Consider the following 23087-nt stretch of genomic DNA (forward strand, 5'->3'; position numbering starts at 1 on the left):
TATGGAAACTGCCCTTCAGGAAAGACTGAAATCAGCACAACCCTGCATTTCCTAAATTGAGACATCCAAATTTAAAATATAGGCCTAAAGATTAATGTCTTTGCATAGGAAATATAACATTAAATAATCCACCAAAACATCAAGTGAAGGTGAATTTTTTTTAAAAAATCCTATAACTGTAATTATTAATAGAAGCAGCTAATAAAGAGTATCCCAGCTAGAAGTCTCTGTCTCACCTGACTGCAGTCTCTCAAAAGCCATATGTGTGGGTGCCTCTATTTCTTGTGGCAATGCAGCCATGTCTGGCATGCAGAATGAAAACCCTCCAGTGTTAGCAATGCAGAATATAAAGGAACAGATAGAGTTTGCCTGGATAGAACAAGGGCACATCTTAGTCACCCAAGCCTTTGATGTGCCTCAAATACTACGGCTTATTGAAGTGTTGTGAGAAATGAAGTAAAATATGAGAACACATTCAGCAGACAGGAAGCATTTTAGCAGCTCCTCCCATAAATAAAGAGTTCAGTAGCACTATTAAGACCAACAGGATTCCATTATATTATTCAAAAGGGAGGGGGGGAGAGAGAGTGATGGAAATGCATAAAAATACATAGGGGAGAACTCATAAATTTGAATGCTTTTCTCCCCTTTCACTGTATTGAAGATGAAGATGAAGAAGATATTGGATTTATATCCCGCCCTCCACTCCGAAGAGTCTCAGAGCGGCTCACAATCTCCTTTACCTTCCTCCCCCACAACAGACACCCTGTGAGGTGGGTGGGGCTGGAGAGGGCTCTCACAGCAGCTGCCCTTTCAAGGACAACCTCTGCCAGAGCTATGGCTGACCCAAGGCCATGCTAGCAGGTGCAAGTGGAGGAGTGGGGAATCAAACCCGGTTCTCCCAGATAAGAGTCCGCACACTTAACCACTACACCAAACCGGTATCTGATGAAGGGTCTGTGTAACATGCAAAAATTTATACCTTGAATAAAACTTTGTTGGTCTTAAAGGTGCTCTTGGACTCTTACTTTATATTGTTTCCACAAGTAGCTAAAATGTTGGGTAAAATCACTGTGCTGTTGTCCTAACCTGAAATGACTACCAGGAGCTGCTCGGTGCCCTTCTGTGAAAACGTGCAGGTACAGATACGGGTAATATGGGCAAACATCAGTCCAATATGGGCAAATATCAGTTGCCCAGGGCTATTTGAAGACATTACTGTCATCTCAGTCAGAATTTGACCAAAGCATGCATGATCACTGCATTTTTAAAGCAAGTGGGAGTTATGATCATGACATTCCCAGTATCTCATCAGGTTTGGCTCATATTGCATGTGGCCTTGAGCAATGTTTTGGTAGTCCCCTGTGCAAGCACCAGTTGTTTCTGACTCTGGAGTGACGTCACATCACAACGTTTTCACGGCAGCCTTTTTATGGGGTGGTTTGCCATTGCAGCAGCCCCATGGCACAGAGTGGTAAAGCAGCAGTATTGCAGTACTGTGGTCTGAACTCTCTGCTCACGACCTGAGTTCAATTCCAGCAGAAGCTGGATTCAGGTAGCTGGCCCAAGGTTAACTCAGCCTTTCATCCTTCTGAGGTTGGTAAAATGAGTACCCAGCTTGCTGGGGGGAAAGTGTAAAAAACTGGGGAAGGCAATGGCAAACCACCCCGTATAAAGTCTGCCATGAAAACGTGAAAGCAGCGTCACCCTAGAGTTGGAAACAACTGGTGCTTGCACAGGGGACCTTTCCTTTTCCTTTCCTTGCCATTGCCTTCCCCAGTCATCTACACTTTCCCCCCAGCAAGCTGGGTATTCATTTTACTGACCTCAGATGGATGGAAGGCTGAGTCAACCTTGAGCCAGCTACCTGAACCCAGCTTCTGCCAGGATTGAACTCAGGTCGTGAGCAAAGCTTGGACTGCAATACTGCAATTTATCACTCTGTGCTCTCTACTCTCTCAATCTAACATACCGCTAAATTCACAAGAAAATTGTGAAAATATAATGCAATATTCTTAGAGGAAGTGCAATATATAAATGCATGAAATAAATGCACCAATAAATAAAATGCAACTAAACATCCTTAATAGGATGAGCAGACCGTTTCAGCAGGTGATCCTTCTTGCTCCTGTGCACCTGAGAAAAGTATCCCTAACAAGATGCATATACCATCTCCTGCATATCTTTGGCTTTGCTCAGCTGGTATCTCCATGTGGAAGATTCTGCTCACTGGGCATATGAGGGAATTCATCCAACATGTTCATTCATTCTTCTTCACAAGTAGCAACCAGGGGAGCACAGCCCCCAACAGAGCAACAGCAGAAACAAGAAAAATTGCCAACATAATGGGTGACCAGAAGCAGCCCATCCCTAGAGAACTCTGGGACTCCACTGATCCTGGAACTTCCACCCGGGTGACTTGAGGCACAGCTGCATAGTTATCTTCAATCAGTGGCATTCCACACTGACTGATAATGAAGATGCTGGGCTCCCGCTCCAAACCAGGAGGAAACACCGAGTCCATATTAGGGTAGCCACACACGCTCCTGTGACTGTTATAACTATTTAATGGCATCAGAAAATGTCCAGGCACCACCAAAGTGTTTGTAGACCCCATCGGCACTCCACAGGGTAATGAAGAGGGTGAGAGTGGCAGCTCGAGTGACTGAGCATTTGGGTCTGACTTGGAAGGCCAGCAGGTCCTCTTTTGGCAAAGCAAAGTGATGAAGCGACAGATGGGGCACACAAGGCCATTGTGCAGCCGACCATTGGCTTGTGAAGCTAGAAAACACTTAACCAAACAGTCATGGCAAAAGTTGTGCCCACAGCTCAGTATCCGACGAGATACTGCTGGAGACTGGAATGTCTCATAACATACAGGGCACTCAGCTGAGGCAGCAGTAGGAGCTTCCTTTCTGGCTTTGCTCTCAGACATGGCTGCTTTCCTTTTGATCACAAGTGGCATCCAGCTGGAAGAAAGACAAAATGTAAGTGATTATAAGCAAATCCACCAGTGAGAAAAGCATAACAGCTGTGGGCTCAACCTGTTTTCACAAAATGGAATTGTCCTTTTCTGTGGATAGGGAGATATTATAGATCATGGGTCTGACTGCTAGCAGATTTAATAATCTCAGATTAAAACACCCATGCAGCAAACCCTAATTACAAATTTTAAAATGTATTTTTGGATTTCAAACCCTCTAGTCGCATTTTCAAAGAGTTCCCGGTAAGCAAAAGTTCTAGAAATGAGCTTTCAAAAGTGAAGTGTTAGGTTACAATTGTGAATATATGATTTTAAAAATTACCTTGAAATTATAAGTGCATAATATAATTAACATCTTAAAATAAAAGCTATTAACTGTCTAAAAATAGAACAAATCTGTATGTTAAAGTTGATCCCTTTAATGTTTACTAATTTGCCAAGAGATAAATAGATAAGCAATAGATAGGCACAGTTAAATAGATTTTTTATGCATCTCATCCAAAGATATATATTGAGGTGTGTGCTATTTTCTTAGGCCCTGGAGCTTTTCCACTAGGTACCCCTCCTTTTTGCATAGACCACTTTCCTCTCATCCAGGCACCATACCTTTTCCAAAACCGGAGAGTCGTCTCCACTCCATGTACTCACTGTTTCTGTTCTGACCTCTCTGGCACAGAATGAACAAGTCCTACCTATATAACTAGGGGTGCAGCTCTGTGGTTCATGCCATTCATGCCTTTACCTTGCGTCAGATGTTTAAGAACAGCAAGCAGGCAAATGGGTGTCTCCCAAGGAGTGAATGTGGAGGAACTTGTTTATGAGTCAAAGGCTTCTCCTAGATTTGGGACTTGGGGAGGAGTTCTGAGAACTAGATGGTTGAATCACTGGACACTACAGAGACACCTACAGGAACCTCTGTCTTCACCATACCATGCATGGAAATCATGTGGTCTACCTTATCAAAGAAGATACTGAAACCTGGACATAGGCCTAAGCCTTTCTCATGTTAGCCTTCCTAGGATTTCCTTAAGTATTGATCAGGAGTAAGGATGGGCATGAACTGGGGGATCATTTTGTTTTGTGATTTATTTGATTTATGACCCAATTCATAGGTGCATTGGTTTGTTTGGTATGGGAGGTGTTAAACTCACCAGGAGTCTTCAGCAGGGTCTCCTCCACCTGTTTGGTGAGAATTGGATTGGATTTGGAATGTCTGAATTATAGTCTCCTCAAATCAAGTGCTCCCAGGAAAGCTCAGCTTCAGCTCTCATGATGAAAATTAGCTCTTCTCTCTTTGTGCTGCAGTGCAAAGTGAATGCAGTGGAGTCAGGGTGTCTGCTCCCACAGAGCAGAATGATTGGATCCCAGAGCTGCTGATCAAGCTATGGACAACTGCTATGGGGATTTCTAGGGCTTCCAGAAGCCCACCCCCAGCTTTGCCTAGCAATTGACTCAGTGCAAAGCTGTCTGGGAAAATGAGCTGCAAATAAGAAACAAACAAAGCACCAGAAACGGTTCAAAACAATCCACGAATTGGCCCAATTCATGCACAAATCATGATTTGTGGATTGGTTTGTGCCCATACCTATTCAGGAGGACTTGTTCTCTGACATTCAAAAGGAGATATTCAAGCAACCCTAAAAGGACTCATATTACAAGAATATCCTCAAAAACAGAATAACATGATGGGGCAAAATGTCAATGTGGGGGTTCCTGGTTCAGTCTCTGAAGAAGGAGGCAACTGAAAAACATCAAATCTGCCAACTTTGTCATTTTAATTTCATATCATAATGTCAGGAGAGGCATAATTTTTGTCTTTATTCAATATTGAGAGTATTGGTCTTAGAAAGTCATTGTCAAGCATGCTATTTCTAAGTGTTGGTTTTATCCATACTTTCTTCTCTTCCTCTCCCTTTTTCTCCCTTCCCCCCTGTTGATGCATAATAAATCCATCTGTATCCAGGACGTTTAGTGTAACCTTGTATTAACAGTGTAGAATGCCTATCAACTAGCAGAGAATGTGTGAGAAATGGAGATGTTAACATTCCTTAGTCATAAAAGAGATACCAGAAAGCAGCCTTTGAACCTTCAACTCAATTTGCATCTTTATGTTATTCTTTTGAAGTTATCAGGTTTTCAAAGTGGCTTTGAACAATTACTGGGGAGGGGCATAAACGGGGTCCCCCCCTCGGGCACAGTTGTTTAAGGGTCTGTGCTGAGATTACTGTTAAGGTGGTCCCCGAGTCTATCTCCATCCTACATGGAGCACCCTCTATGTACACGGTAGTCTTTAATTAGTTCAGTGAGGGCATAAATAACTGGCATACCTGGCAGGTGGATGCAGTGAGGGAGTGCCAGATGACCTGTCTTCCCACACAGGTGGCAGATGGCATCCCTGAATTTGCAGGAACAGCGCTCGTGGGGCTCCCTGCAGCTGGCACACTCTCGGGCAGGCGCAGTCTCCATCACACATGGTGGTGGACATCTCTGGGCTGCATGGTGTAATTTGAGAGCATCGTGGCCCTCCAAGTCTTCCAAAGTGGAAGATGTGGTGGCCTGATGTGCTGCGGCCACAGATCAATCCTTCTAAGATTTTTGTAGGCCGTCGCTCCTTGACCACCTTCTGGAGAACAGTGTCATCCTGGCCCATGAGTTTCTGCCACAGCTTTTCATCCCTCAGACTGAAGTCAAAATGATCCCGCAAAGCCTCTTCCAGACGGGGAAAGTCGCATCGTAGGGCCAGTTTGTGCAGGGCGGTGATGTAGTCCCCTGCCGACTGGTTGGACCACTGGTCCTGCTCAAAAAAGTCAAAATGGTGGGCCAGGATAATGGGTTGTGGCACAAAATGGAGGGTGAGCACTGTGATGAGCTGGTCGAAGATCGTGTTTTTGAGTGTGGTGGGTGCTATGAGGCCCTGGGCCAGCTCCAGGGTAGCAATCCCACAGGAGCTGAACAGCAGCACCTTCTTCTTGGTTCCTTCGATTTCATATTACAATCGTTCCAACCAAATCTTCCATAGCTCAGGGCAGGCTGCGTTGAACTCGGACAGCGTTCCTGGTGTGGCGACCACGTCGACGGTAATGGCAACACAATGTACAGAGCTAAATGCAGAGGCAGTGGTGTGTAGTGTGGTGCTGGTTGCGGGGGCTCGCTCACCAGAATCCCATCCTCATCACTATTATAATATAGTGGGTTCAATGAAAGTAGGAGACGTGGTTGCAGTGATTGTAGCTCTGTATTCAGTTGCATCATGGTAATGGCTGAACTAAGAAGACTGGAGAACTGGGCCAATGGGGCCAACTATATACACTTCAAGGTTCCTGTGCTAGGATGCCATTGGATCATTCAAACCAGCAGGGGGCCCGTGATTGGAGCAGGGCAGCAGGGATTTGGATCCTACTGCCCATTGTTCCCGAGTCCCCAAGCTCAGTCCTACAGGCTCCAATGAGCCAGGCAGGAACACTAGTAATACCTAACATTAGTCCACATACACAACACATGCCCTTTCTAAAATTACAATGATATTAAAATCATTTTTTAAGTGTGTGCCCCCAATGAAATCCATAAATAACATTACAGAAAATACTACAAGCTTTTGAGTTCTCCAGAACTCACGAGGCTGGATGTTTCTTATTGACAAAAAAAAAGGGGGGGGGGAGGATGCCTCCAGCCAAGATCATGGCCTAAAACATCTTCCTCCTTCCTTTGGGGGCAGATTTTAATAACAAATTTAGCCTGATGAAGAGTTCTGGAGGATCCGATAGCTTGCATTCCTATTCTTCCAAAACTGACAGTCATTTTTTAAAAATTGTCATTAATATGTAAATGCACCCCAAATTTGAGAAGAGCCTCCGGATACCCTCTCAAATTGCATGAAGCCTGCAAAATAGATCCTAATGGCAAACAGTCCAAACAGATGCCAATTAGAACCAAAATAGTAAAAACCCAAAGCACTATCCTAACTAAAGCTAAGCCAAACAGTATAAAAGCACATCAAAACAAAAGGCAACCCACAACAGATTAAAGAGTTTACTTCAATACACAACATAAAGCTAATCCATGCAATTTCCCCAAAGAACAGACTCCCTCTGCTCCCCCTCAGGGGGGAAGATATATTTTAAAACCTAGCTAACATAAACCAAAAATAAATAAAAAGTTCATAGTCAATAGATCCAAGTGGGCAGCCGTGTAGGTCTGAAGCAGTTGAACAAAGCAGGAGTCAAGTTGCACCTTTAAGACCAACAAAGTTTTATTCAGAATGTAAGCTTTCATGTGCTCTAAGCACACTTCATCAGAAGAGGGAATAAGGTGCAGTGGGCTGAAATAGATGTAGTGAGTTAAGAGGGCAAACTGCTACAAAGCTGGGATCACATGGTGGAAAAGTGTGACAAATTAGAAGGCCATTTGGTCTGGATAGCCATAAAAAGGTAAAATAAGCTGCCTGCTAATTGGTGTTGCTGCAAGTCTAGGTAAATTACAAAAGGACATGCATTTCCTTGTATACTCCTTATATAGTTGGTCCCAAAAGCAAGTATCTACTGTAAACTGCCAGTAATATGTACAATAGATGTACACTGTAATTACTTATATATATATATATATATATATATATATATATATATATATATATATATGTTTTAATTGTACCTTTTCCCCATTTATGTATTTTTTTTGAAAATGTTATTTATTTCTTACAAAGAATAAATGATAGCCTTATAGTTGTGGGTGGGCAACCAATATTTGTAGACCCAGTCAGCCACTGGCTCATTTCATCAAAGTCTTCCTTAGAAGTATTCCTATTTACCCTGGTTTATTCCAGGATGCTAGTTTTTGAAGGAAATAAAAAGGCTGCAGAGACAATTTTGCCAGTCAAATCCAGAAAGCTTCTGCATCTGTTTAGGGAAGAAGTTAAGGACTGGCTTGCTCCCAATACACATACTGAATTGTAACAAGAGGCTGATAACTTTGAATACTCCTGAGGAAGACTTTGATGAAATGAGCCTATATCCAGGTGTTCATTGGATGGACTTTTCTTTGTAATGTTGTAAGTTTGTACTTCTTTATAAAGTGACAAAAGATTTGTAAGATTCTTGATAAAAGTTTTACTAAATGTGTTAGCCAGCATATCACAGTGTTTGCTTATTTGTATATTTTCTACTATGAACTGTGACCCCATGTTTTGTGGCTTTTTCACATCCCATGGTGAGGGATTCTTGTCCTTATATTAATGTGTGCTACTCATATTGCAAGTCTGTATCTTAGCAACACCACCTGAAGTAATAATCCCTGGAGAAGGCATGGATATTTACAAAGTGATAGAGATGAGTCATTTGTTGAATATGTGTAACTGTTGTGGGCTGAGCTGTTATTGGCAGCCACCCACATTGACAATAACGGGAGCTCCAGTTCTGAAAGATAAGCATCGTGATCAGCAAAACACAAAGGGACTGTGCCCTTTCAGAATGATAGAACAAAATAGGAGTCGATTGCACCTTTAAGACCAAGTTAAAGGTGCAATCGACTCCTATTTTGTTCTACTACTTCAGACCCACGCGGCTGCCTATTTGGATCTATCAGAATGATAGTGAGGCACAGGACGGCTCGGGGGAGGGGAGGCAGGTCGCTCTCTCCATTTGAAGGCCTCCAATATATTCTAATTTGGGCAGCAGGACCCAAGGAAAAGGGAGGGAGAGTGAGTGAGCACAAGAGAGAGCAACAAGAGCGAGAGAGCAACAGTGACAGTCAGAGAATGACAGTGAGAGGGAGAGCGAGCGTGACAGCGAGGGGGAGAGAGAGAGAGCGACAGCGATGGGGAGAGTAAGAGAGAGCGACAGCGAGAGAGTGAGCAAGAAAGAGAGAGAGAGAGAATGACAGTGGGGGAGAGCAAGAAGAGCAAGGGGGAGAGTGAGAGAGTGAGCGACAGCGAGAGAGAAAGAGAGAGTGAGCAACAGCGAGAAAGAGAGTGGGAGAGACAGCTGGGTCTAGACAAGCTGGGGAAGCCAGGGAAGGCATGGGGCAATGAACCTGAATGGTGTAGCAAGGCTCAGGGGGACAGCTTCTTCCCTGTCAGCATTCCCCCGCTGCCCCCCCCCCGCAACTGGACTCTGTGGCCTGCTGCAGGCTGCTCAGGTGGGCAGGAGCTTTCTCATGAGTATTAGGGGAAGTGTGTCAGACAATGGAGATTCAAAGTAAACGGACTTCCATTTGTTACAATGTTAAGACGTTTATTTGATATCTCAAGGTTCTGGACAAAGGAGCATTGGAACTGATACCAGTTGGCAGGAAAAGCAAGGCTTTAAGCAGTGTACATCAAAAGGTTTCTAAACAATACTACATTCTCACACTTCTAGGATACATGTAACACCTTCCCTCTCCCTTATCTCTTGTGGTTCCTTTTCTCACGGAGGAGCCCTGCTGGCTCTCCTTGAGGCATGCTATCTTCAAAGTGCTGTTGCTTTTGTTAGTACTATGAAGAGGAATTCATAGCAGGGGTTAGTAACATCTCTGTTGCTACTTTGATATGCAAGGTTTCTGTTTCATGGTTAGTAGCAAATGCTCAAAATGGAGTTAGTCATGTCAAGCTATACATTGCATTTCAGTAGTATTTATCATAACACAGTATTAAGATTCTCCAGTGTCTGACAAAGTGACCCTTGCCTGGGGGTGGGTGGAGGTCAAAAGCAGAACCAGGAAGAAGCAGTCAAGCCCCGCAGCTGCCGCCCACCATTTTCTTTATCTCTTGGGCCCCTCCACCCAAAAGTTTCTGGCTACAGGCCTGGTGAGGCATCACATGTTTAAATGCTTCCCCTTACACCTCCTGCCCTGGCATATTTTTTAAAAACCCTAGTAAGTCATGGAGAAGGCCAGAAACCTAAACTGCTAATTTTCTATGGGAGCAATCCTAACTAGATCTGCTTCAAAGTATGTCCCATGTTATTCAATGGAGCTTAATCTAAGGAAAATATTGTTAGGATTGCAACCTGTGTGTAGGAAGAGTTCTATTCATACACATAATCGATTGCTGGAAACCTGAAGCAGCACTGCATAGCAAGAAGTGTGCCTGGAAGTATTATATTTAAGTTATCCCAGTCATACAAATGTAAGAAAAGTACTGTTGGATCAGACTGGTGAGCCATCTGGACCAGTATCCTGTTTATTATATCTACAGAAAAAGTACTAAGACCAAAGCCTCCCTGCCACGAACTACTGGCATTCGGGTATATTGCTTCTAAATACGGAGATCTTGTTTTGTCAGCCAGTTGAATGGCATTAGTGGGCCTTTCCTACAGCAATACTTAATTTGCTAACTCCAAAAGACTTCACAAATGCTTATAATGAAGACAGGGCTGTATGGACAGAAATTTCATCATTTTTCTCCCTATTTACAGAAGAGGAAACAAAAGGAAAGGAAAATAAAATGTCCAAGTATATCTTTCTGTTCTTAATTGTTATCAAGTGGAAAATTGCTCCACTATCATCCGATAAAGTCCCCAAATCATGTGTAATCCCATTGTGTAAGTCCATAAAGGACACATACTTCAGAATTTATATCAGAGTGAGCTGGTTTGCTCTCTCCTTCTTAATTTAGTGTTGAAATACATATTGTATTTGGAACTATTGCTTTGTTCTCTATGGCCTAGTTTTCAATAAGACAGTAAACATGTGCTTTGCAACACTTTTGATGATAGGTGGAGAATTATATGGTAGAATGCTCCCAACTATAATTGCATTCCAAGGAATGTTTTGATACTTAAGTTAATAGGCTGAGAAGGGTGTTCTTTTGCCCAGGATAGCACTAGTAGAAAGTAGCATGTCATGGAGCAGGCTAGGCAGAGTTACCAGTTTTCTATGGCCTTGGGGGTTGGGGGGTTTTGGTGGAATTTTGGAGGAACATTCAATTAAATGTACACCTACCTGTGGCCTGAAGTGGTGCAGTTCAGACACAGGTTTACTGCCTGGGTGAGAACTAGGTCAAAGAGAAACTGAGCTCACCCTCACATCTTTATATAGAGAGTGGTTAAACAAGTCTGTCATGTCCTACTACTCTAGCAATAATGTAAAGAGAGATGCCTTGGCAGGTCAAATGTGTACCTCCTTATGTTGGCTGGCTAGTGTGAGTGGTGTCCCCATTCTTGAGGAGAGCAAACACACTCTCTCTCTTCTCTTGCCAACAGATTTGGAAACTTAATGATAAGTTAAATAGGTTTGTATTCTGGCAACAACAAAGGTTTGAGATTTTATTTGAAATATTGGATTTATTCCTTCAAATTCTCTAGTGATAAGTTTACTAACTGCCATATTATGACACAATGGTTCATGTCTTTACACTTATTAAAGAGGAAATTGCTTTCTGGAAGGCTAATCAATTTTCATACACTCATGAAGTTGGAATTTTTCTTGTAGAAGACTCAGATGGTAGTGGGGCAATGAGGAATTATCACTTCCTTATGGGATGTGGACTTTTTTACTATATGTATATGCATTCACCATAAGCCAATTCCCTTCTTAACTAAGGCCATTGGGGACAATGAAATCAGAAACACAGCTGAGCTAGCTGAATATCCTGTCTCTAACAGTAGCTGAACCCAGAATGCTGGAGGTGGGGCAGTTTTCCAAGATTCTTAAGAGTGTTTGTTTATCCTTGACTGTTGGAACATTTCGAAATCTGTGTTTTTTGATCCAATTAGGAGCCAATAATGACTCAATTACCTCAGATATCTGCTTTTGAAGAACAAGTGACCACATTTCTTGAGCAGTTTGGTGTGCCCCAGATCTAGGGTTGCCAGCTCCAGGTTGGGATATTCCTGGAAATTTGAGGAGGAGAAGGAATCTCATCAGGAGATATTGCATAAAATCCACCTTCCAAAGTAGCCATTTTCTGCAGAATAACTAATCTCTGTAGTGTGAACTATAATTTTGGAAGATCTTCTTGAGGTTGGCAACCTTGCCCAGATCTCCTGGAATTCTGTTTCACATCATACTACCGGCTCTGGCTTCAATCTTCAACACAAGAGAATTTTAAGTGACAGGTCCCTGCTCCTTCTCAGTGGCTAATAATAATGATGATGATGATTCTATCTATCTATCTATCTATCTATCTATCTATCTGTCTGTCTGTCTGTCTGTCTGTCTGTCTGTCTGTCTGTCTGTCTGTCTGTCTTGATAAGATCAATAATACCGAGCCATCCTATATGCCATTTGACTGTATTTTAATGTCTTACTGTTTTATTGGTTTTATTCTTTAAATTATTAACTGTATTATCTATTGTTTATTTGTATCATGGTTTCTACCATGTCCTGTTAGCCGCCCTGAGCCTGCTTAGGCGAAGAGAGCGGAGTATAAATAAAAGTTGTTTATTATTATTATTATTATTATTATTATGTCTGTCTGTCTCATCAGCCATTGGCCCATCAACCATCACTCAAGTTCCATTGGTTGAGTCCACTCCTGTTTCCTGCCTGCTGTCACTTAACCACTCTGTGGCATTCAGAAGAGAAAGTAGGCAGAGACAACGAGGTGACAGCAAAGAGACAGGAAACAAAGGTGGTGAAGTTGCAGCTCCTCATGCTACTAGCCTCCAGAGTGGATGGCTACTCAGGACAGACTTTCTCTTCCAGGTTGGTGGGAAATTCATGGAGATTTTGTGGTGGAGTCTATGGAAGTCAGAGACTGGGGAGGTGAGAGGCCTCACCTGAATATAATGCCACAGAGTCCACCTTCCAAAGCAGTTATTTTTCACAGGAGGAAAGAGATGTGTTGCTGTAAGGTTTTGTTTGGTAATCAATCAGATAGACTTTCTTGTATGAATGCAGAAGAAGCTTATTGAGAGATCAGCATAGCAAACACTTGTGGCAAGAATGCGTTCTTGCCAGAACTGACAAAAGTGAAACTTAACAGTTATTTATAGACAGGTAAAATAACAGATAGCATTCTGGGTGCTCAAACTCCACACCTTAACTTATTCAAAAGATTTCCCAGGCCTTTGATGTTTTACTTAATTCAAGACTAAACATTCCAGTCCAGACAACATTTGCTCTCTCCACCATCTTCTGTCTCCTATGAAACTAGATAGGGAAACCAATGTAGGGATTATGGGGACAGTTTAGAATTGCTGGTCTTTGTTCTCCAAGGTTGGGGACAGAGCACTTGGTGGAGAAATCTCCCAGAGACACCCACTTGATAGTGGGGTGCCACAGGGGACAATATTCTCCCTTACACTACTCAACATCTATATGCGCCCCCTTGCCCAGGCTGCCTGGAGGCATGGGCTTGGGTGCCACAAGTACGCGGATGACATCCTGCTCTATCTGATGTGGGATGGTGGGCCTAATGATGTGCCAATAGATCTTGACCTGGTGTTGCAAGCCATGGCTGGTTGGTGTCAAGTCTGCAGATTTAATAACGAGTCGATGTAGATACAAAGAAGCTAGTTTATTGATACTAGATGCTTGTGGCCTGAGCCAGGGTTTGAAGAGACTAAAACCATACAGTAAATACATTGCATATAAAGATCACTTCAAAAGCATTCCTACGGGCAGGGAAATTGTGCAGGGGACATTCACACATAGATGTTACTAGTACATTCTCATGTTGATTAGGCGTAGTGGCCTCTATGTTTTACTAGGCTCCTACGACTCCCATAGACCTGGGCTGAGAAGGTTCAGATAAGACTTTTCACACATCACCATTTCAAAGCAGGGAGAGCTTCTAAGAAAAGGGAGGGGGAACAGTAGAGAGGCACTAGCAGCATTTGATTCTACTTTGGTTCTACCCAGCATGCTCTCTGGTTGAGCCAGAGTTATATTCAGACTTGACATACTGCCCCCCTAAGCTGCTTCTGCTGCCCTGTTAGAGCATTTCTGGTGAAACCTTTTAATTAGGTCTGGGGCTGATATATCTTTCTCTGCTACCCATTCATTCTCACTGGAGGGAAAGTGTTTCCATTTTATTAGGTAGTGTAGGACGCCTCTTTTGACTTTAAGGTCCAGGATTTCTTGGACTTCGCGATGGTTCTGATTCCCAACCAGGATAGGTTGTGGGGCAGGTTCTCGAGGGTGCCAAACCAAAGCCCTGGGGTTCCGACAAAGTAAGCTGCAATGAAATACAGGATGCACTTTATTAAACATTTTTGGCAGCTCTAACTCTACTGTCACTTAGTAGTAGTAGTTTATTCATGGTCATCCGACCAGCTTAATACAAACAAAAACAAAATCATAAAAACAAACCCATCACCTCTTACACAAAATTCCTGACGCCAACTATTGCACACATTGTTAAAACTCATAACCATGATTTACACTCTCAATTTCCCTCCTTTCCAACTGAGCAACATAACAGAAATGGGCAATCTTAGGTGAAACATCAGAATGAGCGTCAGACAGGAGGAAGGCAATCTGCTCATCCTCCGGCCTGCCCGCCAAGGATCCGAGAATTGGAGAGATTAATCTTGCCCTCAAGTCATTGTAATTAGGGCACCGCAAAACGATGTGGAGAGTTGTTTCGACCTCATTGCAATTACAGGGGCACAATCTTTCCAGATATGGGTACCCAGCGTAACATCCCAAAAGCACCGAAGAGAAAAGTGCGTTGAGTCGTGCTTTTGAGAAAGCTATCCGATATTTTGGGATAGTGATGTTGAAAAGATACCTGGCTGGGGACAGTACTTCGGCTTGCTTCCCTAAGAAAATGTGCGCAGAAAGACTAGCTCTAGCAGATCTCAGTTCAAGCTCAACCAACCTCAGGCGCAAAAGTTCTTTCGCATCCCTCAGTTCCATCATTGCTAGGGACTCAGGGGAGAGATCACAGAGTCTAAAATGATCTAGACACCTTTTCTCCCAAGTTCCCACAAAAGAGTCGAAAAAAATCAGATGGGGAAGGCCACCTGGCTTTGAGAGAACCCTCAAAAAGTAACAAAGGGTGTTTAACCACATAGACGTCTTGATGCTTGGGACGCCAGATTCCAACCTGATGGCAGTGTTTGGCACACAACTGGGAACAGACAGAAGCTTGCGCAAGAGTTTAGTTTGTACTATCTCCAACGACTTGGTGGTTGAATAAGGGGCAATTTCAGCACCATAGAGCAACTGGACCCTGGTCTTTGCAGTATGCAGCCTTAGTGCTGCAGGCAAGAATTTGGCCCCTTTGGAGATGTAAAAACGGTAGATGGCATCAGCTGTTCTTTGCGCAGATTGTGCAACATAGTTCTTATGTGCCAAACGCTTTCCCTGATAATGAAAAATCACCCCCAGGTATTTAATAATTTTTACTTGCTCAATGGGTTTGCCATTTAGAAACCAGCAATGAGCCTGGAAACGTTTGGTGAAAACTAAAACCTTGGTTTTATCTAGATTAATTTCCAACTTTTCCTGCAGACTGGTCTGGGTTAGATGGCGAAGGGCCCTTTGCATTCCAATTTGCGTCCTGGATAGTATAAGCACGTCGTCAGCATACGCTAGAACTGGAATATGCTGATCGGCGAGCTTGGGAGGATGTAAAGCCAAATCATTAAAGGAGGTTAGAAGTGAATTTATGTAGAAATTGAAAAGCAAGGGGGCGAGCACACAACCCTGTCTGACACCCTTGTTCACTAAAATTGGTTGGGTTAGATGGCCTTGAGATGAGCATCTTATCCTGATGCCCGAGTTACTATAAAGGCTAACCATTAGCAACAACAGCGGTCTGTCAATAGACGAAGCTGCAAGCTTGTCCCATAACCTGGATCTGGGTATCAGATCAAAGGCAGCCTTAAAGTCGACAAAGGCTGCAAAGAGTCTGGAGCCCTTTGTGGCCAAATATTTATCAACCAGAAATTGCAGCACCAAAGTCTGATCAAGGTGGGATCTTCCAGGGCAGAAGGCAGCCTGAACATCGGCAATAATGCCTTGAGAATCCATCCAGGCCGTAAATTTGTCCCTCAGATGTAAGGCATACAGTTTGCTAATAGCACTTAGCAAACTAATTGGCCTATAGTTCGAGGGGAGTTCATGACCCCCTCTTTTGTAAATGGGCACAATAATCGCCCAGCCCCAATCGGCTGGCATGTTTGCTGTCTCATCTATATATGAGAAAAGGGAAGCCAATGTTGGAGCCCACCAATCCCGATGCTCTTTAAGTAGGTCAGACCTAATGTAATCCCCCCCCAGGGGCTTTCCCGCTTTTCACCCTCCCTAAAAGGGAGTTCACCTCCTCGCAGGTGACAGGATCCCAGGACGGAATGTCCTCTGTTAGCAACTTCACTCATAGGGTGGGGCAAGAGGGCTCTTCAGAGGCATATATCCTCTGAAAGTGTTCCACCCACTCTGCAGCAGTAATATGATTTGAAGCTTCTGAGGGGAAAACTTTCAATAGTGAATTTATTGTATGCCAAAAAAGTGATGAATTGTTTGATTTAGCTGCATTAATCAGGGCCTCCCAGTTTTTCTTAATAAAAGTTTCTTTCTTATTTTGGGTAAGTTCCTTGAATTGTTTTTTTAGGACTTTTAACTGCATATAGTGAGCCGTCAATTGAGATTCCCTTGCCAGAATCAGGCCAGCTGTAACCTGCCTCTTTAAGGACCTGCATTCTGAATCGTACCACTCGTAAGATCATCTTTTCAGAACTGTGTTATTATGCATATAATAGGAGAGAGTAGGTTTTAGGGCAGCAGTTATGTCATTGTAATGCGAAACAATGTTACCCTCCTTCTCCATTATCATTTTCCTGAGGCCCATCATCTGTTCACACCCCAAGAGACTTCTGATCTTAGCACTGACTCTGCTGGACCATTTTACACAGCCAGTCACAGGGCTTAAGTGGTCAGAAAGGTGATGGATCTCTCTAGACTTAAACGGCAAGGCAATTGAGACTTTGAGTGACAGTGGGAGGTGGTCACTCTCAGATCTACTACTAACCCTAAAATCCAGCACTTCTGTATGCATAGCTCTGGAGGTGGCAACATAGTCTAGTAAAGAGGGCTTGATTCCCTTCCAGTAGGAGCAAACAGCAGGGTGATCCTCCGGCCAGGAGCCATTTAAGATTAACAAATCATACTTGATACAACATTTAGCCAACAAGAAGCCCTGCTGATTACACCTGTGGTCGTTGGAAAGCCGCTTACACAGGGGGGGGAGGATCAGAGAAAGGGGGGGGGGGAATGAACCAAATTTGCTAAACAACTCTAGATCACTTCGACCCATTTTTGCATTAAAATCGCCCAGAATGACCATGTGTGCAGCAGGATAAGCCTCTTGGATGTCCCCCAGATATTGCTCAAAGTCTTTTCATAGTTGCCTAGAGGCAGCCAGCCCAACTGGCGGTGGAAAATATACGTTCACAATGATTAACAGAGTAGGCTTAAGATTTAGTTTAACTGCCAGAGTGTAACGGTCCAGAGCAGGGAGCAGTTCCACCATGACGGACAGATTTGTGGAGATCAGGGAGAGAAGACCCCCTTTGAGTCTGCCCCTTCCTGAACCAGGAACTGCAGAGGTAAAAAAGACTCTGAAGCCATCTACTTGGGGAGGAGAGGAAAGCCAAACTTCCTGTAGGCAAATCACATCAAATTGCTTCAAAAAACCATAGAAATCGGATTGCCCTTGTTTCCCCGCCCACCCCGCCACATTCCAGGAAATAATAGAAAGCACATTAACAGCACTCTGGTCAAAACCCCTCAGAAGTAGCCTGACTACTTGTAATGGGAGAGATGGTAAGACTTGAATCTGGCACCACACAGTGGTTCAACACAGCCAGTGCAGAAGGCAGAGCACCTTTGTTACTTAGGGGTACACCCATTTGGGGTCTCTGAACTCCAACAGGGATGGACCCTGACACCACCACAGGATACACATTTGTGGATACCAAGGAACAATGAGTAGGTTGATCTATAGATGTCTCCCCAGAGGGAGAATTTGCCACTGTTGTCTGATCACAGCTGATAGAAATAACAGTGGTCTCCATTTGACTATGCTGTGAGTCATCAAGCTCAATAGTCTCGGTGGCCAAAAGTCCATCGTGCACAGTCAGGTTTTGACAGGGTAGCTGTGGAGGAGTTAGCGATAAAGAGATCACAGACTGTTCTTCTGTGTTCGTTGAACCCAGCAGATCCAGGTGCATGACCTTGGGAGTAGGGGCCTGATTTACTGCAGCACAATTCTGTTCAGCTTCCATGGGAGTTTCCCACCAGATGTGCGGGGGAGGCTTGCAGACGACATCTGAAGGCTCAGCGAAATCAAGCAGAATCCTTTCCTCACATTGTTCGGCATGATCCAAGCACGCTTGCTGAATGATTTTTGAAAAGTTGCTAGTTTGCAGAGAGTCCTGCTCTTTAGGATCAGCAGGGTCACAAGCCCGTTTCTGTACACTGTCAGAGTATCCCTGCAAATTCTCAAAGTCCTTCATTATCTCTTTCAAGCTTGCTATCACAGCCCCCTGATCTGTCTGTGATAGATTAGCAAAGGAGTCCTTCAGCTGTAGATCAAACGTTGGGTCCAAAGACTGCACCTCGGTTTTACGTGGAGGGATTTCAGTCCTTTCCAGTTGCCTAGCCCCCCTAGGTTTTACAAAAGAAATAATAGGGGGTTCGTAATATACTCTCTTGCATCTTATACCGAAACTGTGCAGAAGAGAGAGGGACTTACAAAGCATGGAGGGTATCACGTCTGCACGGAATGACAACATAATGTTTAACCAGCAGGGGGAGGAATTCAATCTAGTAATTTCCAGAAGATCCACCTCTTGAAAATCACAACGCAAAAGGCTGCTCAGAGAGGACTTGGCCCAGTACTTTGTATGCCATTTGCCATAATTGAGACGATTTTGCAGTATAGAGAGAAAGATTTTACATGGTTGAATTCTTCTCTCAGTCCTTTCCACAGACACCGGAGCAACATGAGGGGGGGAACACCTCCCACAGGAGGACTTATCCCTAGTAGATAACAGCTTTAATTGGCAGCTTAAAGCCTCCAGCTGTCTGGTATATTCTTCTTGCCTTTTAAACATCACTATCATTCGAAATCATTACACATTGTTTAATAAACATTTCTTTAAGTTCTTGAAAGCTAGCCGAATCCAGCCTATCTGTGCAGATAGCTACGTTACGCACAGACCTAGACTTTGCCGTTTCCACCCCTTCCAAGCAACTGGGGGAAGATGGCGATGCATACTTCTCTCCAAGCTGACAGTTTTTAAGACTATCTTTTCCTTCACCCTCAGTTGAAACTTCCACAAACTTACTCATTTTAGTTTGAGAAGGAGGGCAATCAGCCAGTAGCAGTTGTTTAGAAGTCTTAGCACTGCGTTTTTTCTTCTTCGGGGCAGTCTCACTGGCGGCCGATGGAGCGAACACGCTTCTTTTGCTTCACCATGCCTGCAGGAAAGCATTTGTTTCTTTTCCCAGCAAGGACATTCCAACAAAACACACGTCGTTGATATCTCCAAGTTCAGCAAACACTCGGAGCCAGAAAAAATTCTCAAATATTTACACTCAGCCAAAAGAAAGGGAAAATAAGAAGGTTTTGGACGGAGCTCTTTCAAAGCATGTGCTGTCGCAACGACAGCTGGCCCCGCCCCCCAACTGTCACTTGATTGATCACCCTCGAGATTCTGAAGGGTCCCAAGAATTTGTATGCCAGTTTTTTAGAGGGTTGACTGAGAGGAAAGTTCTTAGTAGACACAAACACCGAGTCCCCGACCTTGAAATCCCATGCGAGGACATGTGACTTGTCATATGAGATGAAGGGTTGGCTGCTATTTTTCTACCGGGTAACGGACCAGAGTTGTCCACTATGAAGGTGACAAACAGTATGGACTGTTTGCCAGAGTCTCGAGGCGGCAGGAAGAAGGTGGCGGGCCTAGCTTGCCTGGGAAATTATAGATGTTTGTATGCAAATGCTAGAAGTGTTCAAAGTAAAATTGGTGAATTGGAATGTTTAGTGTTGGGAGAAAACATAGACATTGTGGGAATTTCAGAAACTTGGTGGAATGAGGAGAATCAGTGGGACACGGTGATTTCTGGATATAAGTTATATCGGAAGGATAGGGAGGGAAGGGTTGGAGGAGGGGTGGCTCTGTATGTCAGAGAGGGTATATGGTCCAGTAAGACTGAGGTCAGAGAATTAGATTCACTTTTAGAAATGCTTTGGGTTGAAATAGAGGGCCCAAAAGGAAATTTAACTATGGAGTTTGTTATCGCCCACAAAATCAAAAGAGAGAAGACGATTATAATATGATGGAAGGATTAAAGATAGCGGCTAAACGTAAAAACTGTGTCGTAATAGGTGATTTTAACTACCCGCAGATTGATTGGGTCAATATGTGTTCTGGTCAAGAGAAAGAGATTGAGTTTCTTGATACTCTCAATGACTGCGCTATGGAGTAGATGGTCTCAGAACCTACCAGGGGTGGGGCGATCCTGGATTTGGTCCTAAGTAATGCCCAAGACTTGGTGAGAGATGTAAAAGTGATTGCGCCACTTGGGAGCAGTGACCATAATGTTATTGATTTCACCATTTGTATAAATAGGGAGTTGTCCAAAAAGACTGCCACAACCACGTTTAACATTAAAAGGGGTAAATACACTGAGATGAGGAGGCATGTGAGGAGGAAACTGAAAGGAAAGGTACATACGGTCAAAACCCTTGGGGAAGCTTGGACACTATTTAAAACTATAATCCTAGAAGCTCAGATAAAATACATACCACAAGTTAGGAAAGGCACAAACAGGCATAAGAAAAGGCCTGCATGGTTAACAAACAAAGTAATGGAAGCTGTAAAAGGTAAGAAGGACTCCTTTAAGCGGTGGAAAACCAGTCCAAGTGAGATTAGTAAAAGGGAACACAGGCTGTGGCAAATCAAATGCAAGACTGTGATCAGGCATGCAAAAAGGGACTATGAGGAGCATATTGCAAAAAACATAAAGACCAACAATAAAAATTTCTTCAAATATATTAGAAGTAGGAAACCAGCCAGGGAGGCAGTGGGGCCCTTGGATGACCATGGGGTAAAAGGATTACTGAAGGAGGGTAGGGAAATGGCTGAGAAGCTAAATGAATTTTTTGCCTCCGTCTTCACTGTGGAAGATGAGAACTTTTTGCCCGCCCCAGAACCACTAATTTTGGAAGGGGTGTTGAAAGACCTGAGTCAGATTGAGGTGACAAAAGAGGAGGTCCTACAACTGATAGACAAATTAAAAACTAATAAGTCATCGGGTCCGGATGGCATACATCCGAGAGTTCTGAAAGAACTCAAAGTTGAACTTGTGGATCTTCTGACAAAAATATGTAATCTTTCATTGAAATCTGCCTCCGTTCCTGAGGACTGGAAGGTAGCAAATGTCACCCCCATCTTTAAAAAGGGTTCCAGAGGATCCGGGAAATTACAGGCCAGTCAGTCTGACTTCAATACCGGGAAAGTTGGTAGAAACCATTATCAAGGACAGAATGAGTATAAATGGGCAGTCTTCACAGTGGAGGATGGTAAACAGTGGGGTGCCGCAGGGCTCGGTACTGGGTCCCATGCTCTTTAACTTGTTCATAAATGATTTAGAGTTGGGAGTGAGCAGTGAAGTGGCCAAGTTTGCGGATGACACTAAATTGTTCAGGGTGGTGAGAACCAGAGAGGATTGTGAGGAACTCCAAAGGGATCTGTTGAGGCTGGGTGAGTGGGCATCAACTTGGCAGATGCGGTTCAATGTGGCCAAGTGCAAAGTAATGCACATTGGGGCCAAGAATCCCAGCTACAAATACAAGTTGATGGGGTGTGAACTGGCAGAGACTGACCAAGAGAGAGATCTTGGGGTCGTGGTAAATGTCTCACTGAAAATGTCAAGACAGTGTGCATTTGCAATAAAAAAGGCCAACGCCATGCTGGGAATTATTAGGAAGGGAATTGAAAACAAATCAGCCAGTATCATAATGCCCCTGTATGAATCGATGGTGCGGTCTCATTTGGAGTACTGTGTGCAGTTCTGGTCACCGCACCTCAAAAAGGATATTATAACATTGGAGAAAGTCCAGAAAAGGGCAACTAGAATGATTAAAGGGCTGGAGCACTTTCCCTATGAAGAAAAGTTGAAACGCTTGGGACTCTTTAGCTTGGAGAAACGTCGACTGCGGGGTGACATGATAGAGGTTTACAAGATGATGCATGGGATGGAAAAAGTAGAGAAAGAAGTACTTTTCTCCCTTTCTCACAATACAAGAACTCGTGGGCATTCGATGAAATTGCTGAGCAGACAGGTTAAAACGGATAAAAGGAAATACTTCTTCACCCAAAGGGTGATTAACATGTGGAATTCACTGCCACAAGAGGTGGTGGCGGCCACAAGTATAGCCACCTTCAAGAGGGGTTTAGATAAAAATATGGAGCACAGGTCCATCAGTGGCTATTAGCCACAGTGTGTGTGTATATATAAAATTTTTTGCCACTGTGTGACACAGAGTGTTGGACTGGATGGGCCGTTGGCCTGATCCAACATGGCTTCTCTTATGTTCTTATATTGCTTTTTATAGGCTTCTTTGGCCACCTCTAAGTTTTTCTGGATTGTTTTTCAGCTCCCGCTCGGCCCTTGCCACCATTGCTCGAAGGGTGTCGATTCAGGGGAAGGGTCCCCCCAGGCAATAGTTTCATCGGCTTCCCTTCATACCCATGGACGGTTGAGAAGGAGGAAGCCTCGGGGGAACTATGCATGCTGTTGTTATACCCATACTCAGCAAAAGGGAGCAGGTCCACCCAATCGGACTGTTAATGAAACAACGTAAATATTGTTCCAGAAGCCTGTTCACGCGTTCCGTCTGTCCGTCCATCTGCGGGTGGTAGGCGGAACTCAACCCCTGCTCTATTTCGGCCAGTTTACAAAACTCCCTCCAGAAGTTGGCAACGAACTGCGGCCCGCGGTCGCTAATGACCTTATTAGGAAATGAGTGAAGCCGGACCATGTGGTTGAAAAACAGGAGGGCCAGTTTCTTTGCTGTGGGCAATTGGGCACACGGGATAAAATGAGCTTGTTTGGAAAATGTATCTACTACTACTAAGATCACCGTTTTCCCATGGGAGGGTGGCAGCTCTACGATAAAGTCCATTGACACCACTGACCAGGGGCGCTTGGCCGTTTCCAGGGGTTTGAGCAG

General features: G+C 43.9%; 1 protein-coding gene across 1 annotated transcript; it reads right to left on the bottom strand.

Moving 5' to 3' along the window:
• Positions 1-2184: 2184 nt before the first annotated feature.
• RNF222 (ring finger protein 222) lies at positions 2185-2947 on the bottom strand. The gene has a single exon (XM_060252878.1). The coding sequence runs from the start codon at positions 2933-2935 to the stop codon at positions 2261-2263; it is 675 nt and encodes a 224-aa protein (XP_060108861.1). The 5' UTR covers positions 2936-2947; the 3' UTR covers positions 2185-2260.
• Positions 2948-23087: the final 20140 nt, after the last annotated feature.

The sequence above is a fragment of the Heteronotia binoei genome, chromosome 13 (assembly GCF_032191835.1).
Source record: "Heteronotia binoei isolate CCM8104 ecotype False Entrance Well chromosome 13, APGP_CSIRO_Hbin_v1, whole genome shotgun sequence".
Lineage (NCBI taxonomy): Eukaryota > Metazoa > Chordata > Lepidosauria > Squamata > Gekkonidae > Heteronotia > Heteronotia binoei.

Bases quoted from the DNA above. Each gene is read 5' to 3' on its own strand.
- RNF222 (XM_060252878.1), bottom strand. From the start codon at position 2,935: ATGTCTGAGAGCAAAGCCAGAAAGGAAGCTCCTACTGCTGCCTCAGCT.